The 23,007-nt window shown below is 38.0% G+C and overlaps 1 protein-coding gene across 1 annotated transcript; it reads right to left on the bottom strand.

Moving 5' to 3' along the window:
• Window positions 1-552: 552 nt before the first annotated feature.
• Cetn3 (centrin 3) lies at window positions 553-15,200 on the bottom strand. Its single transcript, XM_041663182.1, has 5 exons — window positions 15,075-15,200; window positions 13,756-13,891; window positions 9,911-10,025; window positions 5,637-5,828; window positions 553-669 (listed from the first exon to the last, which is right to left on the bottom strand). Exons 1-5 carry the CDS (start codon window positions 15,089-15,091, stop codon window positions 626-628), a joined length of 504 nt encoding a protein of 167 aa, XP_041519116.1. The 5' UTR covers window positions 15,092-15,200; the 3' UTR covers window positions 553-625.
• Between the last annotated feature and the right edge of the window lie 7,807 nt (window positions 15,201-23,007).

Here is a 23,007-nt window from a genome sequence, read left to right on the forward strand (position 1 = left end):
CTGAAGGACAGCACACTTAGGAAGAAATCCGACATATATATATATATATATATATATATATATATATATATATATATATATATAATCCTGTACTGAAGTGAGAAATGTCAAGCTTGATGAAACCTCAGGGCATGGACAAATGTTCTATTCTATTATCATGTGTATTTTCTGATTTATTTTCAAATACAAGTGAAAGTGTAAAGACTAAAGATTTAAAAATATATTCTAAGTGTTAACAGACACCAGAAATCTAAAATAGAAAGTTTACCAAACTTAACATACTAATAAAATAAGGATTTTATTAATAAATGTCTAAAAAACATGTGCATCAAAATAAAAATAGCTAATGCTAAATTTAGAAGCCTCCAAATAATATACACCACATTGATATTTTTAAGCTTTATATAGAGCTGCATTATAAATTTGAAGTTAAAACTGTCGATGCTAACAACATTGATCATACAGAGAAACTCAACCACAGTGAAATAAATACAAAGGGTGCTTAGCTTTGGTCCTTGTGGAGAAAGGACTAAATTGGATTTTTTTTTTTTAAAACAGGACTTTAGTCACATAAAGGGAATACAGATGACAACTGCAACATTTTGGTGTTGATTCTCGCAATCCTTTATATGTCACCGGTCATAATAGCAATGAATTCCTCTTGATTTACTGTGGCAAAAAAGACAATATAATGGTCAGAGACACAGAAACTTTCTTTCCCCAAGGAACCATCACTTCATAATGTATTAAACTTTCCAACATACAAAAATATTACAAGTCCAAACATAACTTCTAAATAAGTGAGCATCTTATCACATTAAGTAGGGACAACAAATGATATATGTTACCATAAAAGTCAGTCACATACATATCATTTGTGCAGAAACAGTTTAAAAAGTGACAGTTCTAATGTAAGTAGTTTAACAACCATCTTTATAATTTTTACTAATACATTTAGGAAGGCTTCCTTCATAAGTCAGTCTGCCTATACCACACATGTGAACTAACAGAATTCTAAAGAAAGAAAATATTTTCAAACTAGAAAAAAATGGCAAATTGTTGATTTTAAAGCTTATTTTGAAGAAAGAAATGACTGAAACCAAGTCATATAACCTTAAAAGTGTTAACAGAAATAACTTGATAAAATACAGATTATTATATAGCAACTATAAAACAAGAATACAGGAAATAGTCACTTATGATAATTATTTGGCATTTTACTAAAATTATAAATAAAATTTAGTAAGAAACTTAAATGTTTAAAGTATATTTATGACAGCAACCTGTAATAAACAAGACTGAGCAATCTTAAATATGAATCTAAAGATGTATACATACCCTCACATATAGGAATGTTCAGAAAAGAAAGTTTCCTATATAAAGCAAGTGAGTATATACACGTCAAGACTTAAGAAGTCCTTTAAGGCATAAGTTATGGATGGCAATTTTTAATATGGCACAAAACCACCACACTGAAAATAAAGACCTGGCTTCTAGCCATGGCTCTGTACAAAACAGTTCTGCATGTCATCTCCTTTGTCTAAAAAGTAAACCTGAAGAGGATGTTTTTAGACTGTTTCTCTTTAAATCCTAGACAGTGATTTACTCAATCAAACATTTTCAGGTATCTAATAAATGCAACACCACACATAGTACTGTGTAATGCATCAAAACATATACAGGGTTCCTACCCTACAATATCCTGAATAGAACAGAAGAAGTGAATAGATGCCACTATAAAATCCTTGCTAATTCAAAGACACAATGGTATCATAAATTTGAAAGATTTTATTCTTAGTCATTGTTCAAATAGTAGAGTCATGTTCTTCATATGTGGATAAAGAAAGTGACCTAGAAAATGTTGAGTTAAAGCATATATATCAGAAATTAGACCATTAATTCCAGAGATAGTTCAATAATTATGTTAGGTCTGAAACAGAGAACAAATGCTTGAAACATAAAATAACTTATTATAAAATATGGATCAGATCGTACTGGAAAATACCATTGGGGAAGAAATCATTAATGAGAAAATTTTAGATATAAGCAAATCACAGATCAGACAGTACATTAAAAATATAGCATTTAGAAGGAAATAGGAAAAAGCCAAGGTAGGAAAATACCATTACAAGCACAGGAAGGGAGCAAATACCTACAAAAATAAACTATGAATTAAAAGATAAATGAGATGTTCGGAAGAGGCAGACATCCATGAACTCCTGTTCAGTCCTAAACACTTACAAGGCATTCTGGGATCTGAGAAACTGGAGTAGTGACTTCTGTGGCTAAAGAACACATCTGAAGAGCTTGTGAGAAGAAGACCCGTTCTCCCTCAACTAAGAATTCAAATAGGCAAGAACCCTAAACCAGGGGTCTTATCTAAAACTCTTAATTGAAGCCATCTACACACACCAAGGCTGCCAGACCAACACAAATGTTATCTTCTCGAGAAAACTTAATAAAAGCAGCCCCAAAATGATCTGATTATAAATCATATATAACAGAATTATGATTAAAATACCCAATTTCTAAGAAGTAATTGCTTTACTCGATTTTCACTTTTCTTTTTTTTTGCTTAAAATATAAAATTTCAATAATCAAATTTCAAATTAAGCTTCAAATAGAAGTTCCAAAATCACAAATAGTTGTTTTTATATTATTTACATATACTTTAAAGTATAAAAGCATTTTGAAAATATTTAAATCTATTTTATGACTTAATGTCTAAAAACATAGGTTCAAAAAAGTAAAAAGCAGAAAGTAACTAAGGGAATCAATCTTAGATACCTGACTACCAGAGAGGCTTCAGATGGTAAGTCATGTCTTGTAGCACAATCTTTCCGGTAATCAAATGTAACATTAGCTCAAAAATAAAAAACCTGAGTGGTCAAGAAGACAGCTCCGCCTGATGATTCAGAACCAGGGAAAAAGCTGAATGGAATGGAAGTCTCAGCACTCCTACAGAAATGGGAGACTCCTCACAGGTCAGCTAGCTGGAGCACGCAGCCCAGGAACAGAGACAAGACAGTTTGAGAAATGACTCCCAAACACACATACACAGACAATTGTGTGTGTGTGTGTGTGTGTGTGTGTGTGTGTGTGTGTGAATATGTGGTGGATGTATAGATAAATGTGTGTATAAACATGTATATATACACATATATTCATACACACACACAGGATCTGTGACTAAAGTTATGTGAGATACATTCCTCCCCATGCTGCTCTTGATCACAGCGAGAGTGACCCTAAGAGAGAAACTGGTAACAGGAGAGCGAGTTTTACTGTGAGAGACCTGACTGCACTGTTTTGGCAAGGACTGTGCAACTTTGGAACTCTGGGTTAGAAAAGCCAATGAGTGTTCAAAGCTTAGTGAGCTGTTCTGCAGGAGAGTGGAAGATAAGCAGGTGATGGAGGTCTGGCTTGTGAATGTCCAGAAGGAAGTTTGAGAATCAAAGACTCTACTGAGGTTGTTGAATATTCTGAGTTAAACATATGTGGTTCTGGTTAGATGAGGCTCAAGAATGAGCTGTGATTAATAAAATACCAAAACCACTAAGGTGAAACCACTAAAACCGCTTTAGCAAAACCTTCGCTCTGCTGTGACAATGGACGCTGGCCAGCTTGGTGGAGATTAAGAAGCGAGCAGCATCCTGGAGTGAGGTCTTCTACAAAGTGTTTCCTCAGTTAACACACAGAAGCTGTGGTTCAGAGGTGCCAAGGTTGTACCTTGTGCTGGCAGGCCAACTTGATCTGATGTAAGATGCCCCAGGTGGCACAGATTTTGAAGGCATGAAAGGACACGGAGAGCAGCTGACAGTTGGCACTGTGTGGCAGGGCTGGAGCCCTGAAGACAGAGGCCATTGGTGAAGTGCAGCTCAACTGCAGCAGAAGACCCCAGAAGTCTGAAGACGCAAGTATCAGGACATGAAAACAAAGAGCAGCAGCAGCCTTGAGTGGCGCTGGCTTGAGTTCAGGAGATAATCTGTGGGCTGCAGATGTGACCCAGAGACATAGACCAGGCCTTTGGAGGAACCCAGATGACTCTAAGTGGACAGATCCCAACATTAGATACTGGGTTATTTACAGAGCTGGGAGTTTGGTTTTCCTTTTCAGAATATGACTGTTCCTGGTTCCTCCCTTTGGAAAGCAATCCTCCATGCCCTCTGTATCAGCTCCTGCCTCCAGGTTCCTTTCTACTTTGAGTTCCTGCCGTGGCTTCCCTCAAGATATGTAGTTCAAATAAACCCTTTCCTCCTTAAGTTGCTTTTGGCCATGGTGTTTCATCACAGCCACAGTAACCCTAAGACACCAACCATCATTATCATCATTATTTAAAAGGGAGTCTACTATGGCTTTTTAAATGTTGCATTCATCTTTATTAAAGTACATACTGCATTTTGTTTTATATTATTTATACTTATATTGACAGACTGGGGTACTATTCCTTCTATATTATCAGATATGCCTATATGCCTATGTCTAGTTTGTACTATACATTATTTATCTTTATATCCACATTCACTGTCTTTATTACTTAAACTCCATAAAGTTAAGAAAAATTGTTATTCTTAAAAACTGGATAGCATTAAACATTTATAAGATCAAATGAGTTAGTAAAGGTCACAAAAAGGCAGCAAAGTATTTTTATCTTCAGCAGTTTAAAATGAAAAAATATAAAACTTGGTTTATAGCCAAGAGGATCCATATAAAATAAAGTATCAACCCAGTTTGCTCCTCTGGACGCTATGAGCCTCACTGGAACCCTCACCAACCACAGGTACCCTTTCAGAGACTTCTGAGAGAAAGATGGTGTTCAAATGGCCTTGGTTGGGAAAATGTGTAACACTTCAACAGACAGGCAATCAGACCTAAGATAAAGAAGCATGAGCAAATGCAAACACAAGCTGTCTTCAGGACACAGTGTTTTATAAAGTTGACACAGGAAAGAAAAATGCAACAGAGCAAATCAGGTACTAAGTGTAGAACTGGCGTAGGGGGATTTGTACTTCACTCTGCAGGTAGTAAAGACTCTCCAGGGTCCGAACAAGGAAATGACAACATTGTAGCCTACAGTTTAGAAAAGAAATCTTATCAATACAATGAAGAGTGGCAATTGGAAGGCTTTAAGAGACATGGCATCTCACAGGCAGTCAGGGAAAGAATACTGTAATATTTTAAATAGCAGGGCCTGAATCAGCAGCAGAGGACAATAAAAACATAAATAAGTAAAAGTGGTTGAAAGAAAATCAATTAATTTAGTAATAGCTCAGAAGTGCAAGCTGGTATAGAGAGAAAGCATTAAAATCTAAAATTTTGGTTAAGTAGCTAAATTTTGGGGCTATTTTGTCTTCAGAGAAGTACGTATATTTCATATTATAAATTACATAGTTATTTTAAAGATCTGCTTCAGTATAAATAGAAGTTCACAGAGTCTGGCACCCAACTGGACTCCCATCTATTCTGGTGGCTGAGGCAAAAGGATCATAAGTCCAAGACCAAACCTGAAATAAGCTCAAGGAAACACGCGGCTCATCTTCAAAAATAAAAGCAAAAGAAAAGGTGGAGGGAGAGAAAATTTGCTTGTAGTCTTGAAAAATCAACAGATTTTAGAAAACAAGGAGGCCAGAACTTACTTTCCCCATCACCGTCTTTATCAAATTCTTCTATCATAGCCCGAAGTTCTTCATCACTCATATTTTCGCCCAGTTCTCTGGCAACACGTCGCAAATTCCTCAGGCTTATTTTACCTGAATCATCATCATCAAATAGTTTAAATGCTTTCAGTATCTCTTCATGTGGATCTCTTTCCAATATCCAGTCTGTCACTATGATTAAAAGAAACTTTTTTTAACAAAGCTGTTCTGCTACAAGGAAAGGCATTTATTATTTTCATTACACCATCAAAAGTAATTTGGTCCTATTGGAATCTATAGATTCATTTGAAAATTTCCAATGCCTGTAGCCAGAAAGTACCGGAATATTTAATGAGCCCAAAGTGAAAAATACAATTTAAGTCTTCTACAAGTTGTTGTCTATTGCTATTTCATCTGTATTTGGCTGAGTAAGCACCTAGTCAAGCTAATGGTATATCAACTACACATAAATCCAAAATTATCTTTTAGCCATTAATTTTATCCAAAAAAAGGTTTCCAAGAAACTAATTGAAGTATATTACTATAAGTATGCAAATCAAAGCTCATAAATATTCATAAAAAGAATTGGCATACCTACAGCCATAACACCAAAATAAAATACACACTTAACTCTATGGCACACACTCAACTTATTTTGAATTCAGTCCCAACAAGAAAGCAGGACAAGAAAAAAGTGTTATGAAATTTCTTCATCGATTAAGTAACATACATGACAGGTAAACCAGAAAGGCAGACTGCTGAAATCCTAATGCACTTAAAGAACAACAGATGGGAAGCCAAGATGTGCAGTCCCTATCCCACTGACACTCTACTGGTACTTCAGAGATGTGTCTATATACCCACCTGCCAATACTCTACCAGAGAATGCAGATTTCTTCGGGCTTGTAACTGCCCCTAATTCTCAGTAACTAAAGCATTACCCGACATAAAGTGTTTTACAGTGACATTCCTCCACACCTTCACCTTCTACTTCTGTTCTACAAGTACTATTTCTTTGCAAGAAATCTTTTTCAATGGAAACAAATCAAGCACGGTGGCTCACACCTACAATCCAGTAGGAGGATTTAAAATAATTAACACCTACACAGTGAAGGTATCACCGATTTAACAAAACTCCAAATTCTGTCCATTCAACCACTTTGATTTTTATATTGTAGTACTGGACTTTATCGACATAAAGCACACTAAAACCAACTACAAAGATACATGATTTAATTACACTGTTGTTATTAGACCTTATAAAAATCAGGCAAGGAAACAGCTAATTCTGAAGGACTACATTAAATCAAAAACCATGAAAAACATTGTTAGAAAGTTCCTATCCAAACATACAATATTTATTTCAAACTCACAAATATCAGACCTTCAAGTTCTTCGCCAGCCACCTATCGGCTTTGTTGCCCCGGACCTCCACTGACTGAAGGGTAACTACATCATTTACTCATTCTGAAATAATGGTAATGCTTAAGATCCCATTGAGGGTCACTTATACTACAGTTCTAAGGACACCATCTTGTTTCACTCTCCAACAGAGCCCTCTTTCTTTTCATCCTAGCAATACTGACCATAAAGCCAACCTTCTGTCTTCGCCAGACTCTTGTTGGCTCATCGCCAATCTTCTCATCAGCTACTTTTGGAAAACATGGTATCCCAGTCCTTAAGTTCTGCTGACTAAAGTAAACTTTAGTACATTACCTAAGACATCAGTATGACCTGAGTCTGCCTTCCCAGCGCTCTGACCTTCTCTAGCAGATGAGACTCCATGAGATCAAACGTCTCCAACATGCTGACCATCTAGTACCATTCCACCTTGTTGCTTTCTGTGCCCAGACTGCAGTTCCTCTACTCCTACAATCTTCCTAGGAATCTAAGATTCCTGAAGATCTAAATTAAAAATCCCCTTTGAAAAGATTTAACTTCTCTAGTTAAATCCTTGAGAGATATTTCCAGTAAAGGGCCAGATAAAAACATTTTAGGTTTTCGGGGAACTTAAGCCCACAGTCTAAACTACTCACTCAAGCATGGCAGCAGAAAAGCAGCCTAAACAAATGGGTGGTAGAGCAGAGTATGCAGTCAAATTCAGTCCAGGACTACAGTCTGACAACTTTGGTCCTCGCTACCAATCTCCCTCTATCGCATAGAATCAAAGTCCACACATAAATCCTAAGGTACTAAAAACAATTTCTTGGTAATTTTAACTAATTCCCATTTTTTCCACCAAATGCAAAAATTTCTACGTTGGATAAATAATCAAAATGAAAACAATATAATATTGTATTTTAGATAGAATTTAAAATGTAAGTAGTACAAGCCAGGAACAGATGAAGTATAAAAACATCTCACTTCTAATCTTACCTTAAAGGCAGCAATTCCTGAAACACCTGCTACTCATTACCCAAATGATGCTAACTACCCTTGCACTGAATGGACTTTTTTTCTTATAATGGGGAAAGCTCAGGAAGTGCCAAGCTCATCTGGAATTCTGTGGGACAGTGTCCTTAGGCTACAACAAATGGTCCACAAAGATAAGATCTAGGTAATATGGAACTCTGTTCTTAAATACTAAAATATAAAAATTACAATTCTTAAAATTATATTTATGCAAAAGATGTTTTTACAAAGCTATGAATAATAATGCTTTAAATAGCCTTCAACAATACAAAACAGATATAAGACATCAAGAATACAGAACAGAATATGTCCCAACAATACAAATATATTTCCAACTTCTGAATTCAGAAACAAAAGACTCATTCCCTGACCCTTTCTTTTTCTTGAAGACAGGGTCTCATTATGTAGCCCTGGCTGGCCTGGGACTCCATATGCAGACCAGGCTAACCACAAACTCAGAGCATGGGCAAACTCAGAGCATGGGCTACCTCTGCCTCCTGAGTGCTGGGATTATTCTTAATCATAGTAACAGCATTTGATAGCTCTTCCTATATACGGTAGTGTTTAATATTTCCCATGTTAATAAACTACTTAACCCTGATATATTATTACATTATCCTCATTTTATAGAAAAATATGACACACAGACAAGTAAACTAATCAAGTTCACTGACACTTGGTAGTCAGAACCAAGATGGGGAATGCAGGGAGGGAATTGGGCTCCCAAGCAGCCTATGCTCCGCATGTGCCTTAATTATAGCTTTGTCACAGCCGCATCATCCCAACCATGTCCTGACTCCTGGGTCCTGGGATCCACCTTAGCAGACCACCTATATTGTTAGGGGAAAGGTGGTTCTTGCTCTCCACTCAAGAGGGGAATAAATCTGCTTCTAAAACCGACAATCTGCCTCTCTAAACAGTCAACGCTGCCTCCTAAGTTGAGGATCTTCTGTGTTAGGAAGAATGCTGTTTCCTCTTATATTTGTCATTTTACTTCTGCCTCCTGTGCTTTCAGTATAGCTTTTTAATGAGAGCAAGATAAATCTATGTCCTCTGTCTTCTCATTACCATTTCTTTTTCTTTCCCCTATTATTTCTCTTTTAAAACTTAAATAATTGCATCAGTTTTAAATTTTTAAATATATACAAATGACTGCATGGCATGCTTAGCTCATGATCTTTAAATTTTATCTTTGGTTTAGAACAGCAGCTTAATAAAACTGAACCTAAATATTTATTCAATCTATTTATAACATTGTAGGTAATAAATTTAAGCTACAATAGCCAATTTCCTGCCTTCCAGAATCCTCTACTGAAGTGTGTGGGGGGGGGTGTTTGTTTTTGTTTTGGTCAGAATCCTCTACTAAAAAAGCCTTATCTGTATATATCATGAGTGACTCATTAAAATCAAATAGCCAAAATTGAAGCCTCACAACACCCTGTCCACGGCCTCAGCTTAGCAACAGATGACAGGCATCACTAAGGTTGTTAAGAATGCAGAGCCTCATAAACTGTCCACCTAAGGAGACGAGTCATCCTCTCCCACCAAGACACCGAGTCCTACTACTTCTGTCGTCTCCCACTTTGCCAACAGAAACTGTGCAGGGCAGCAATCTTCAGAAAGATTTCCTCAGGATCAGCACACTACTTTTTCTTTTACAGACAAGAAGTCATTTTTGGTCACCCTTTAGTGACATAATATTAATAAACCAGAAAAGTAACACAATAATTCCTTGTTAAAAATCATCAAAAGTTAAAACTAATTCTCACAGTATAAGTCAAAGTATTTTTTTCTTTGAAAACCAACAAAAATTTCATAATTTCCCAACAACAACCAGTTATGAAGACTACTTTAGTACACACCAACTTCATTAAAATCTTGGAAGGTGATTTTGCCTGTGGCTTCTCTGTCATAATCTTTAAGAATCTTCAGCACATCAGCTTTTTTCACATCAAAACCCAAGGCTCTCATTGCCACCTTTTGGATTAGAAGGGAAAACAAATTATAAAGCACTCCTTGAAAAACAATCAATCACTGATTTCTAAGAAAGTTTTACATCTTAAAAGATGACAATATAATACAATATAGTACTAAAGCACAATGATTTTGCATTTTTATAACTAAAATAAAATGATACTATACTAGTTTTTCATTTTGAAATTAAATAGTTTTTATTGACATTTTCATTTTTTATATACCCAACTAATTTTTAAAAAGTTTACACAAAATATATAAAATAGTGCACTAAATACAGAGATAACAATTCTTCTGTCACTGAACGATTAAAAGACGTATCTTAAATATTAAAAGGGTAACCAAGAGAATAAAAACAGCCTGTCTTGGTGGCACATGTCTTTAATCGAGTTCGTGGGAGGCAAAGGTAGAGGGATCTCTCTGAGCTGGAGGCTAGTCTGTTCTATAAAGCGAGTTCCAGGACATCCAGAGCTGCTACACAGAGCAACCCTGTCCCAATAAATAAATAAATAAAAGCAGTAAGACACATAAAATTGCATGAACTTCATAATCTTACCACTCAGTAGACTGAAAGAAAGAGTGTTGTAAGTTAAAACTAGTATGGAATACAAAAAGAAAATTGGTGTGGGAGACTTGTCTGTTTTCTGTCAATCATATTTTGAATAAATGCTGATTGGCCAGGCAGGAAGTATAGGCGGGTCAACCAGACAGGAAGTAGAGGTGGGGCGATGAGAACAGGAGAATTCTAGGAAGGAGGAAGCCCATTCCTCCCATTCCTGCCCAGACCACCAAAAGGCAAGATGTAACCTACCCAGCTGAGAAAGGTACTGTGCCATGTGGCTAACATAGATAAGAATAATGGGTTAATATAACTTATAAGAGTTAGCAAGAAGCCTGAGCTAATGGGCCAATCAGTTTATAATCTTATAGAGTCTTCTGTGTGACTTTCTTTGGGGCTTGCTGGCTGTGGGGAACCAGACAGGACAGAAACCCCAACAAGCAGGCCCCCTCAGGTTACAGAAAATCCTTTCTCAAAACCCAACAAACAGCATTTCCATTGGAGCAACCATGATTAGCCACCAGATTCATTTCAGAGTAATTTAAACTGAAGCCATTTTGTTATTAGTACCAGGAAAGAAGAAATGTGTCACTAGATAGTGAAGTCTTAAGAGAGTCAAATCACTCCTTAATGAACAGGGCAGAGTTGGTGGAAAGGATGCGGGACTACAATAGATGCTGAGCCAAAACTAGGAAGGAGAGACAAGACAGAGCTGCTTACCTACTCCTACTTGGATTGCTTTAAAAATGTTGCCATTAAAACTCCTAAATAAACATTTAAGGCTACTTAACAATTTCAAAATGTTCTCTTTCTTACTAAGTTGAATGTAAGAAATGTAAGAACCTCACCAATTTCCCCTTCTATCTATACTAGTAATTTTAAGCCTTAAATTTGACATGGCCCTCAACATTAGGCACTAGACAATTTACATCCTTTGTAACAAAGAAAAGCACACTAAGAGTGTGCTTAATTTTTATTTTTTTAAAAAATTTTTAAATTTAATTTAATTTTTTTAAAAATTAAAAGACAGAGCTGTACTAGGCCTGGATGGAGGTGGGGGGTTCCTTGGACTTCCCACAGGACATTGAACCCTGATTGCTTTTCGGGCTGGGGGGGGGGGACTTAATTAGGGGAGGGGGAGAGAAATGGGAGGCGGTGGCTGGGAAGAGACAGAAATCTTTAATAAATAAATAAATTTAAAAAAAAAAAGACAGAGCTGGATGGAGGTGGCGCACACCTTTAATTCCAGCACTTGGGAGGCAGAGGCAAGCAAATCTCTGTGAGTTCAAGGTCAGCCTGGTCTACAAAGTAAGTTCCAGGACAGCCAAGGCTATTACAAAAATAAAACATGCATCAAAAAAATAAAAGCTGGAAAGACAACATTTTCTGATGTGAGATGTCTTTATGTATATGTGTTGTTTTATTGGTTGATGAATTAAGCTGTTTTGGCCAATAGCTTAGCAGAGTAAAACCAGAAGGGAAATCTAAACAGAGATATAGAGAGAGTAGGAAAAGTCAAAGAGACGCCATGTAGCTACTGAAGGAATAGGACACCTGGAACCTTACTGGTAGGACAAAGCCTCATGACGATATACAGATTAATAGAAATGGGTTAATTTAAGATGTAAGAGTTAAATTTTCAATCTCATAAATATCTGAGCAAAAGCAATATTCTGCACACACACACACACACCCCGAGCACAGATTCAAATGTCAATAACCTTTGTTTTCAATTTAATTAAAAACACATTATTATCATTTACCATGACCAAGCTGGTGTCACCTCCAGGGACGGAAGGTTGACTCAGCACACACAAGTCAACAGATATAATCCGGCACATGAATAGGCTTCAGAACGGAAAGTGTAGAGCCATCTCAACTGATGAAGAAACAGCCTTCAACAAAATCCAGTATCCCTCCACGATAAAAACTTGTGTTTGTCTTTCTGAGTCAGGGTTACCTCACTCAGGATAAGTTTTTTCTAATTCCATCCATTTGCCTGCAAATTTCATGATGTCACTGCCTGAGTGTACCACATTTTCTTTATTCATTCATCAGTTGAGGGGCATCTAGGCTGTTTCCAGATTCTGGCTATTATGAATAATGCTGCTATGAATATTGTTGAGTAAGTGTCCTGTGATTGAGCATGCTTTGGATATATGGGTCTTGGGGTAGATCGATTCCCAATTTTGTGAGAAATCACCATACTGATTTCCAAAGTGGCTGTAGAGGCTTGCACTGCCAGCAGCAACAGAGGAGTGTTTCCCTAACTCCATATACTCTCCAACATAAGCTGTCATCAGTATTTTTGATCTTAGCCATTCTGACAGGTATGAAATGGTATCTCAGAGTCACTTTGATTTGCATTTCCCTGATGATTAAGGATGTTGAACAATTCCTTAAATGTCTTTCAGCCATTTGCATTTCTTCTGTTGAAAATTCAGTTTAGCTCTCCACCCCACTTTTTAATTGAATTACTTGGTATTTTTTTGTCTAGTTTCTTGCATTCTTATATATTTTAGAGATCAGAGGCGACATTCTCTTAATCTCAAAATTGTCTATGCTGCGCCAAAGAGATAGCTCAATGGTTAAGAGTGCTTGGCCCTGAAACCACGAGAGGCAGAGATGGAATCCCCACCCACCACCCACATAAAGGACAGGCAGGGCTGCAAGTGCATTGAGGAGTGGATACAGGTCCGGTCCCCAGAGTTCACTCTAGTCAACCTAGGCGAAGTGATGAGCTTCCAGTTCAGTGAGGTTCCCTGTCTCCAGGCAAGAAGATGAACAGTGATGAAGATACACAAAGCACAGGTCTGCCCACGACACACGACACAATGTGGTGTGCATGCCTGCACAGGACACCTACATGGTTTTAAATCTAAGCGCTATCGTCCTCCAAAGGAAACAAAAACGGGAAGAGTATGCTAAGAACTTTTCCCACACCGCACCTGGGTGAATGAAAAGCCATCCTTTCCACCAGGATGTACCTTCACACTTAAATACAAGCTTCTAAAAGCCACATTAGGGTTCTTATTCAGTTTTAGTGCAGCACCTGTAGGTGGGTGCTGAAAACAGCCTCACAGCTCTAAAACAAGCTTTTCAAATAGACTTTAAAGCAACAGCCAGCAGAGATTCGTTTAAACAAAAGACATGTGTTATCAAGTACACTGTTACCTTTAATTCGTGATAATCTATCGCGTGGTCTTTGTCGGTATCAAAGAGCTCAAAGGCATCTTTAATTTCTTGCTTCTGTTCTTCAGAGAGCTCTCTTCGCTTTTTCCTCTTTGTTTTGTCTACTACAAGATCACTTCTATGACACAGAAAAATGTGTTCAGTTCACTTCATCTCACCTCACTTAGGACAAAAAATGGTTTTCTAAATTTCAACAAAATAGAGTAGAATAGTCTGGAGAATAAAGAAACTGTCCCTAAATCAGCGTCCTGAAGTGTATATGTATAAACCAGCATCCAAAACACTATAGTTATTATTCATGTCACCTACCAAGACCATGAAAACAGAACAGCCCATAGGAAAGTAAACTTCATAAATGATAGCTGTGCTGCATTTGGTTTACCTTGGACAGCTTCTAATTCAATTCTCACAATTACTAGGTAAGGCACTTTAGTGATGTAAGTTCAAAATGCTTTTAGATTATACGTTTCTAACAGTGCTTTGTGTTTTTATTCCATTGATATTAACCAGCCAAAATATAAAAGCACATGAACATACAAATACTAGACGGGCACACGAAAAGCAGCTAATGTTCGTGCCTTAATCTATGTGATGTTTAAAACAGTTGTAACTCTCACTTAACAGATAAAACGATAGGTTAAACGTCTTCATTTAAAAACTCTGCAGAAGCATAAAAGATAATCTAAAAGGGGTATTTCGAGCCGAAAGCGTGTGCCTTAAAGGCTGCCAATGCAAAAGCAGGCCAAATGTTTAAATGAGGGCACTACACGTGTATCCGCACGTTTTTGAAAGATGGAAGCTTTATAGCCAGAAACCTAGCAGAGTGTATGTGCGCAGCTAACATCTAAGGGACCACAGGGATGAAGGCGGCGGCCCTGGGTACCCGCCACACCCCGCCCGGGCCACCAGCGTCGCCCTGCACCGCAGCGCCCAGCCCGCCAGTGTAGATGGACAGGGTGAGGAGCCAATGGGGAAGGTGGTGTCCGGACGTAACCGGAGGGAGCGAGGACACCAGACCCACCCGGGTGGGCGAGCGCAGCGCTCGGACCGAGAGGAACCGGGCCGGGCCTCAACTGCCCCAGGAAGGCGGCAGCCAGGCCCGGGCTCCGCTCACGAAGGATGGAAACCTCGCGAGACTTCGCTCCCGGCGCGGCGGTGCAAAGGGGCCCCCCGGACAGGGCGGCGGCGGCCGGGAGGCGGGGACCGCGGGGTGCTCGGCGCTCCGGTGCCGCTCGGCCCGGCCTCCCTTCCACGCCCCATGGCCGTGCGCGGAGTGCAGGCACGGCCTCCTCGGTACCGACCTCAGAGCTAAACTCATTTTCTCTTCCGACCGAGATGTTCCGCCCAGGGCCTTTTCCAGGAGACCCGCTCAACAGCCGCCAACCTCCACGGCCGCGCGGACCACCCACCAAACAGAAGCTTCTGGCCGCGATTGGCTGGAAATTGCCAATAGTCGGCCCATTAGGGCGGAAGCCTCTCTGTCCTCTGTTTTCATTGGTCATTTCAAGTGTCAATCAAGTACCCCTTTCGGCCCGCCTCCTCTCTGGCCTCTTGGTTTGGCCGGGTGCTGTTGGGAGCCCCTTGCCCACGTCAGTCGCCACGCTGGGTTCCGCGGTCAAGGCCAGGCTCCACGCCTGACGCGGTGTGCTAGAGCCCAGCACGCGGATAGTCTCCAGGGACAGCACAAGAGCCTGCTCTAAAACAGGCAGCAATGGTTGGGGATCCAGGTCGGCGGTGGCCCGTGCATCTCAGAAAGTTAAGCCGTAAACCTGAAGACTTTGTTCTCCGTTCTTATTTCGGAAACTACCAAGCTGCTTAGCGTCGTCGTCCCCCCCCCCCCCCCCCCCCCCCCCCCCCCCCGTACAACTTTTGTAAGTGATTCTAAGAACTCACTGTGTAGACCAGACTAGCCTCAAACTCACGGAGATCACTGCCTGCGCCTCCCAAGTGCTGAGATTAAAGACATGAGCCACAACCTCTCAGCTTCCATGGTTAACAAGGGAGTTGCTCTCCTCTGACCTCCAGGCAAGTTGTATGTGTCAGAGCACAAACAAAATATCACACAACATTCCCTCCATTTTTTTTTACTAAAAAGAAAGTTTTAACTAACATAGAAAAACTATATATAAAGTAAGTACAATATATGTAATTATATACAGGCAATAATTACACTGTCTAGTCCATTACCATTTGACAAATTCGGAGAAAACATTCCATTATCCTATCTTAGTGAGTCCAAAGCATTGTACCTAATTTACTTCATATCCTCACTTGTATCACCAACCCAAAACTATCCTTTTATGTCTCTCAACTTTATAAAATTTATACCTCTTTTGTGAGTTTTTTTTTTCTGAATTTGTTAACAAGGAAAACTCTAACTATCTAGTCTTCAACTCCATCAGAGATCTGAGAAGGAAATAATGTTAACTGAGTAATAAAGAAGTGCAATCAAGCAACTTCCAAAAAATGTGAGAAATGACAGAATCAGCTAGCTGCCTGGACAGTCACCCAAGGTTCCTCTACAACTTTGGGGTATTCATCTTCAGCCTGCAGACCTAGATATCTGACAGAGGTTTCTGTGAAGCAGGATATTCTGAAGGACTGTCCTACCTTGTCTTGGTGAAGCTTAGCAGTGATTTTCTTTTGTATTCTGCTTGTCCAATTTGGACAGCATGTTGTCAGTAGTCGAGGCAAGGGCACTTTCTTGTCTAGTGGCTAACTTTTGTCAAAAAGAAATTAAACTTCATATGGAGTTTCATTGATGCCCATCTTCTTTTCTTAAGTAGATTGATACTGCCAGGAGCAGACGTGACTCATTGTCATTAAAAAAAATTATGTTATTAAAACATCTTAAATGACATATTCTATGGCTCTCTGAAGTGTTTGAAGACCACCTATCTGCCTAAAATACATTGCTTGCTGCTTGACCTTGAAAACATACCTAATATGACTACAAGTTTGATTATAATAGGTGACTAACTACTAATCCTCATTTCTTTATTATCCTAGTTGTAATAATAACTTTTAAATACTTGAAATTTACATTATGTTCTTAAATAAGTTGTATAGGCGCAATACCTTAAACAAGAGTAGAAACGTAGGTTCTAATAAAAATAACCTCAAATTTGTATCAATATACAAAAATCCATACCAATATAAAGTATTTAGACTAGTACTCGCTTTTTAGATTTAAATGTAAATCTAAAAATGATCTATCCTTTTATCCTAACATCTCTATATCCTCCGATTTTTCTTTTCAGAAAAAGATCCCTGAATCTAATCTCCTTTGTTCAGCTTTTTTCCTGACCACTACCAATAACAACTTGTAACCAACAACCCTAAATGATGACAAATATCCATAACTATTTGAACAAGAAAAATTTTACTCAAAATAAAACCAAAGTATTATGAGATTAGTGGCAATAGAATAGTCCTGATTTTTCTTCTGTCCCATATTAGGTGACTCTTCTGACATGAAACAGAGATTTTTTTATTTTTCTTTAACAAACATGCTTGAGTTTAGAGAAAGAGAGAGCCACACTCCAATTTCAACTTCAGCTTTAATTTGTAATTGAATTGGGACTATAAAAAGACCATTCACATTATAAGTCTATAAAGAACAGCAAAAATAAACATTTGGGAAGATTTATTTTATCCTGTTGGATATGTGATATACAAATAGGCCAATTTATTCTTTTTCTTTGGACATTTTCTCTGAATTATTTGTCCTTTTTCTTCAGATGTCTCATTTGTCCAGTGGTTTCCATATTACCTGCCTTCATTCTCCTGAAAAGACAAAGCAAAACCCTGCCACAACCCTTACTTTGGGGAGGTCCCTTTATGGCAAGTCATACCTGATCTAATGAAAATCATTTGTTGGTCTTAAAAATTAGTTTAGAGTGAATGCCATGTTATTTGATGAACTATCGCCTCTTCTAATGAAGAGGTCTCTCTTCTTCAATTCCAATCTTTATAGTATTTGCTTTATGGTTTCTCCTGAACTTTTTGTTTTATCTTCTAAAGCTGTTCTATCATCCAGAGCAGTATGTTTTTTTTATAATATGCATTATGTCCTTTAATTGCTCCAGGAGGAGTTCCCCCAACAGTGAATGACTGAATCAAATTTGACTAGTGTTCCACAAGAGGCCTCCCAAGGTGTTTCCAGATGGCAAAGGTTACCTTGTCTGTTCCTCTTGATCTGCATTCATTGGTCCATTGTCTGCCATTGCCACACCTTCTGTATACTCCAGAAAGGAGGAGCCTTCTGTTTGGATTATTCATAGCAAAAACATTGTTTCTACAAACACCCTGCCTACAATTCCTTTTTAGGTGACCTTGTTTGCCACAATTAAAACTCTGGTGTTTTTATTTATCTTTAAGCCTCTGTAAATCACTTCTCTTATCCAAGCATCATCATAGTTATAAGATTCAATATTGACTATATCTCAGATCCTTTCCTCTATGGATGCTGTTCTTGCCTTTAAAGGCCTAATTACCATTTTGCACTGTGTATTTGCACTTTCAAAAGCCAAAGATTCAATTATTATTTGTCTATCTTCTGAATTTGATATTATTCTATTTACAGCTGAAGTCAATCATTGAGAAAGAAAGAAAGAAAGAAAGAAAGGAAGGAAGGAAAAGAAAACAGTGGAGATTCTTTTGATCCCTGTATAACTTTAGTAAATGACTCAATTCTCTTTCCAACTTCTTCAATTCTATCCCAAACATTCAAAGCTGCTGCACAACATAGAGACGAGGAGTGATAATCATATGAGACTGTTTTTGTACATCAGCATAATCACCTTCCCCAAGAAGTTGGTCTTGGGAGATTTTAATACGTCTAACCCTAGTTCATTGTTCAATGGTCTTAGCCTCATCTTTCCACCAGCTTCTCCACTGCAGTTGACTACTAGTCACCAATACTGCTGTAACCAAGTATTTCCAGTCTTGTGTGACAATTCCATTACTAGTTGACCATAAATTTATATCTGCTTCCCAAAAGGTAAATGCATACCATATGAGACAATTACTTTCTTAAATCTCCTCAAATCTATCATTTCCACAAGAACCCAGTCAGCTCTTACACAGCTTGGAGATGCCTGTCATTTGGCAGTTCCTGTTGGTGACTGGATAAATTAAGGTCAGTTGTTTGAAAATATTGGACTGTTCCTCTCTAACCTTATAATATAATGCTGAGGTTAGTTCTCCTTTAAATTCCTCTGTCTTTATCTGAATATCTCTTAAGGCTTGTAACTCATCAATCAAATGGCTTTATTTTCTTTACTAACTTTTTAAAGGCTTGTACAAACTCAGCACTTATATCAATCAACTTTTTAGGGATAAAACAAGAATAATGAAACCAATAATGTTTATAATGACATTATATAAGTCCCATCTAAGTTAATTATCCCATCATTTAATTGTTCTTTTTTTTAAAACATCCATTGTGTAATCATACAGAGACCTAACTCCCTCCATTGTCATAGTATTTCCCATTTTTTAAAGTGGAAAAAAACTTTTTTAAAAAACTAATGCCCCAATTGTCTCCCCAGATCTGCTGACAATGATGGTGAAGATAAAGATGATGCTACATTGGATACTAGAAAATGAAGCATGAATCTAATCTTAATCAATAAAAACCAGGAGTTAGATATCCAGGTAAAACTTGGAAGATCAGAGAACTGGGAGCAGCCACCAGTTGCTTCCTTCCTGTCTTTGTCCTCAATTCAAAAAGCTGAGAGCCTGTCTCTGCCCTGCCTTATCACTTCCTCTCTCTGCCTTCCAAGTGCTGGAATCAAAGGTGTGAGCTACCCACCCCCCCACCCCCCCCTCAGCCCAGCTTCTATAGTTAACTAGTAACTAGCTCTGCCCTCTGATTTCCAGGCAAGTTTTATTTGTCAGGACACAAACAAAATATCACACAACAGCTTGTTCTTGCATCACATAAATTTCACAGAATTCTAGGAAGTAAAATAAGAAAGGAACTATTATTATTTAAAATTAGTACTTTAAAAGGGAGGTTTAAATAGGCCAGTAAGATAGTGCATTGGTTAAAAGTACTGCACATGCAAGCCTGATGACCTCAGTTGGCTTTCCACCCGCTGCAACCTCACTAGAAACCCATAGTAGAATGAGAGAGAGAACCAACCCCCCAAAATTGTCTTCTGACCATTAGACAGGTGCCAATGGCTGTGGCACACACTCACATACACATCTGCACACACACAATCATACACACACACACACACACACACACACCAATTATAAACTTGATGCTTCTAATATATATAACCAAAATGAAATCACTTCAAGGAAAACAGCAGCAACTAAAAGTGGGAAAACTGAATTTGGTCAATATAGATAAAACTAAAGAATAAATTTCTATGTCAACAACTAAAAATTATTTAATCCACATGCTTTTTTCCTGCAAGATTTTTCTTTATTCTTGATCTAATTCCTGCTTTAAACTCAATGTTGGTAATTATATAATTTTTATTTTGTAGTCAAGGTGGCTAGCAAAAACCTGATGTTTACAGGCAGCGTAGTTGTTTTTGTTTTTGTTTTTTAGCTGCTTCTCCCATCTTCTCTGGGAAGCTAACAAGACTTACAACTTGCCTACCAAGCTGTTTTTCTAACTCACAAAATGGCCTTCAAAAAGAAAAGGGGAGAAACCTCAGTCCTACAAAGGCAAAAAACTGATTCACATTAACACTCTGAACAAGAAAATTTATCCTCAAAAGCCTCCAGAAAGAAGTCTAACTTTGCACATGCTTATGTAAAAAATGCAAGATCCTAAGCAAGCAACTTACTTAACCCAAATATACCTAGTTAGATAGCTAATCCATAGAACTTTGGCATCGCCTGTAAGATTGTTTTTAGCCACAAGGCTTGTAGAAATTTGTTCTGGAAGCAATATTAAGTGAAAACACTTCACAAATCAACACAGAGAAAATGAGAATACCAGAAGCCTCAAAAGCTGTTGCCCTAACACAGATTGGTGTTTACTGGGAAGAAAACTTTCTAGAAGAACTGAGTGGATTCCAAGCAGTAGAAATGGAGGGGGAAAAAAAGCAGATGAATTCAGTGGCATGGTGAAGACAACATTTATTTCTCTGCTATAAAAGAAACTAAAGATAATTAGAAAGTCCTATAAAGTACAATTTAATAAATATGCCATTTCTTTAAAAAGACATAATCAAAAACAATGCCACATTAGTCCATACTAAATGCAATGGAGTACCATCTATTTTCCCTTTTCAGAATCAAAAAACTTATTCCTCCAGATTCCAAGAGTCCCGGCTACTGAAAACCCACAGTTAAATTCCTCTGGGAAATTTTTTTTTTTACAAAGTAGCTGCATTAAGAAAGAACATACATCTTCCATGCAGTCAAGATGCATCCAAAGATTTTTTAATATGAAGGGAAGGAAGGCTACAATTTTTTCTCATATAAAGAAACCAAGTGACTTCTCCAACTTTCTGGTTCACTATACAATCCTCCGAGGCTTCTGTCTTAATTACTTCATAGTTCAACTTCTCCTGCCCAATCTACTCTGGCAGTTCCTTACCGAACTTGTATCTAAGAAGCCCTGTAGTCAACCTCATTTGCATAAATCACTTTCATACTGTCATTGCTAGACAATCTATCTAAGCTACAGAAATCTGACAGAATATTTATAAAAAGGAATACAAGAAATACATTGTTCAAGTACAGCAAAGTAGTTCAAGCTTAGTGATTTATATTTAAAAGTGAAATGGTTAACTTACTGTGATGCTTAATTTTAATTGTCAATTTGATGGGATTTAAAGTCACCATGGAAACAAACCTCTGTGTATGTCTGGGGGAAAGTTTCTAGATGGGGTTAACTGAGGTGGGAAGAGCGACAGTAGTGGTTTGAAAGAAAATGACCCCCAAAGGGAGAGGAACTATTAGGAGCCTTGTTGGAGGAAGTGTGCCAATGTGGAGGCGAGCTTTGAGGTCTCTTTTACCCAGACGTCTTTCAATGTGAAAATCAGTTCACTTGCTGTTTCCTGCAAAGTGTAGGACTCTCACCTCCAACACCAAATCTGCCTGCATGCTCCCTTTCATGATGATAATGGACTAAACCTCTGAAACTATAAGCAAGCCACCCTCAATGAAATGTTTTCTTTATGAGAGTTACTGTGACCAAAGTGTCTCTTCACAGCAATAAAAAGCAAAAGACAGCAACCATAAATGTAAATGGCAGCATTCCTTGGATTCAAGTCATAGACTGAACAAGAAAGAAAACCAGGAGTTGAGCATCGTTCCTCATCTTCCTTGCGCCCTCACTGCAGATGCAATGTCACCAGCTGTCTTTTTCACACTTTCCCTGCATGGTAGACTGTCCCCTCAAACTATGAGCCAAGATAAACCATCCCTCCCAGTCCTAGTCACTGTTCTAATGCTGGGAAGAGACACCATGACCAAGGTAACACTTTTGAAAGTCACTATACTTCCCTAAGACACTTTGCTCTGGCATTTTGTTCTAATGACAAGAAATGGGACTAATATACTTCAAAGAAAATGTATTATAGGGCTAGAAAGACGGCTTAGTGGTTGAACTCCTTCTGCTCAAAACTGCTGTGAGATACCACTAAAAAATGAAATGAAACTTCAAAGAGTTTAAATATTTAAGTCTAGCAAATTCTATAATAAGTTTACTGTATCGAGACAGAGAATAGAATACAATAGTGCTACCAGAGACTCTGAAGATCGCTGGGTGGAACAGAGAGACTAGTCAATAGGCACAAAGTCACAATTACAGGGGAAAAGTGATTTCTGGTAATTATTGCACCAAAGTAGATAGAAAGGGGGGACTTCAGTATGATACAAAAGGAAATAAGTATTTGGAATGATGGAGTTGGTCAAAATACTGTACATATGAACAAAACATCAAATAGTATCCTTTTCATTTGTAAAATAATCATATCAATTAAAACAGTATAATTAGTCAATTAATAACAGCATGAAACAAATAAAATAACAACTGTTGATATCAATGTGAGATCACAGGAAAGTTAAAGGATATAGGTAGACAAGGAAAGCCAAAGAGGCCCATACTCCCTGAGATGCTGGCTCTTTGGTCACAGAAGACATTATGAGGAGAAACATTAGAAAGGCACAAGGGCAGCTGTTTGAACAGGCCCAATGGGGGAAAAAGGAGGGCCCAAGGGCCTGTAAAACACCAAAAGCAGCACCATTTTATTAGACTCC

Source organism: Microtus oregoni, unplaced genomic scaffold (genome assembly GCF_018167655.1).
Source record: "Microtus oregoni isolate MIOR12 unplaced genomic scaffold, Mior012 000014F_ref0000157, whole genome shotgun sequence".
NCBI classification, from domain to species: domain Eukaryota; kingdom Metazoa; phylum Chordata; class Mammalia; order Rodentia; family Cricetidae; genus Microtus; species Microtus oregoni.

Coding starts and splice junctions, on each gene's coding strand:
- Cetn3 (XM_041663182.1), bottom strand. Junction 5,829..9,910: donor CCAAGATTTTAATGAAGTTG/GTGTGTACTAAA, acceptor TTTTAATCATAG/TGACAGACTGGATATTGGAA. Junction 670..5,636: donor TAAAGACGGTGATGGGGAAA/GTAAGTTCTGGC, acceptor TTTTTGCCACAG/TAAATCAAGAGGAATTCATT.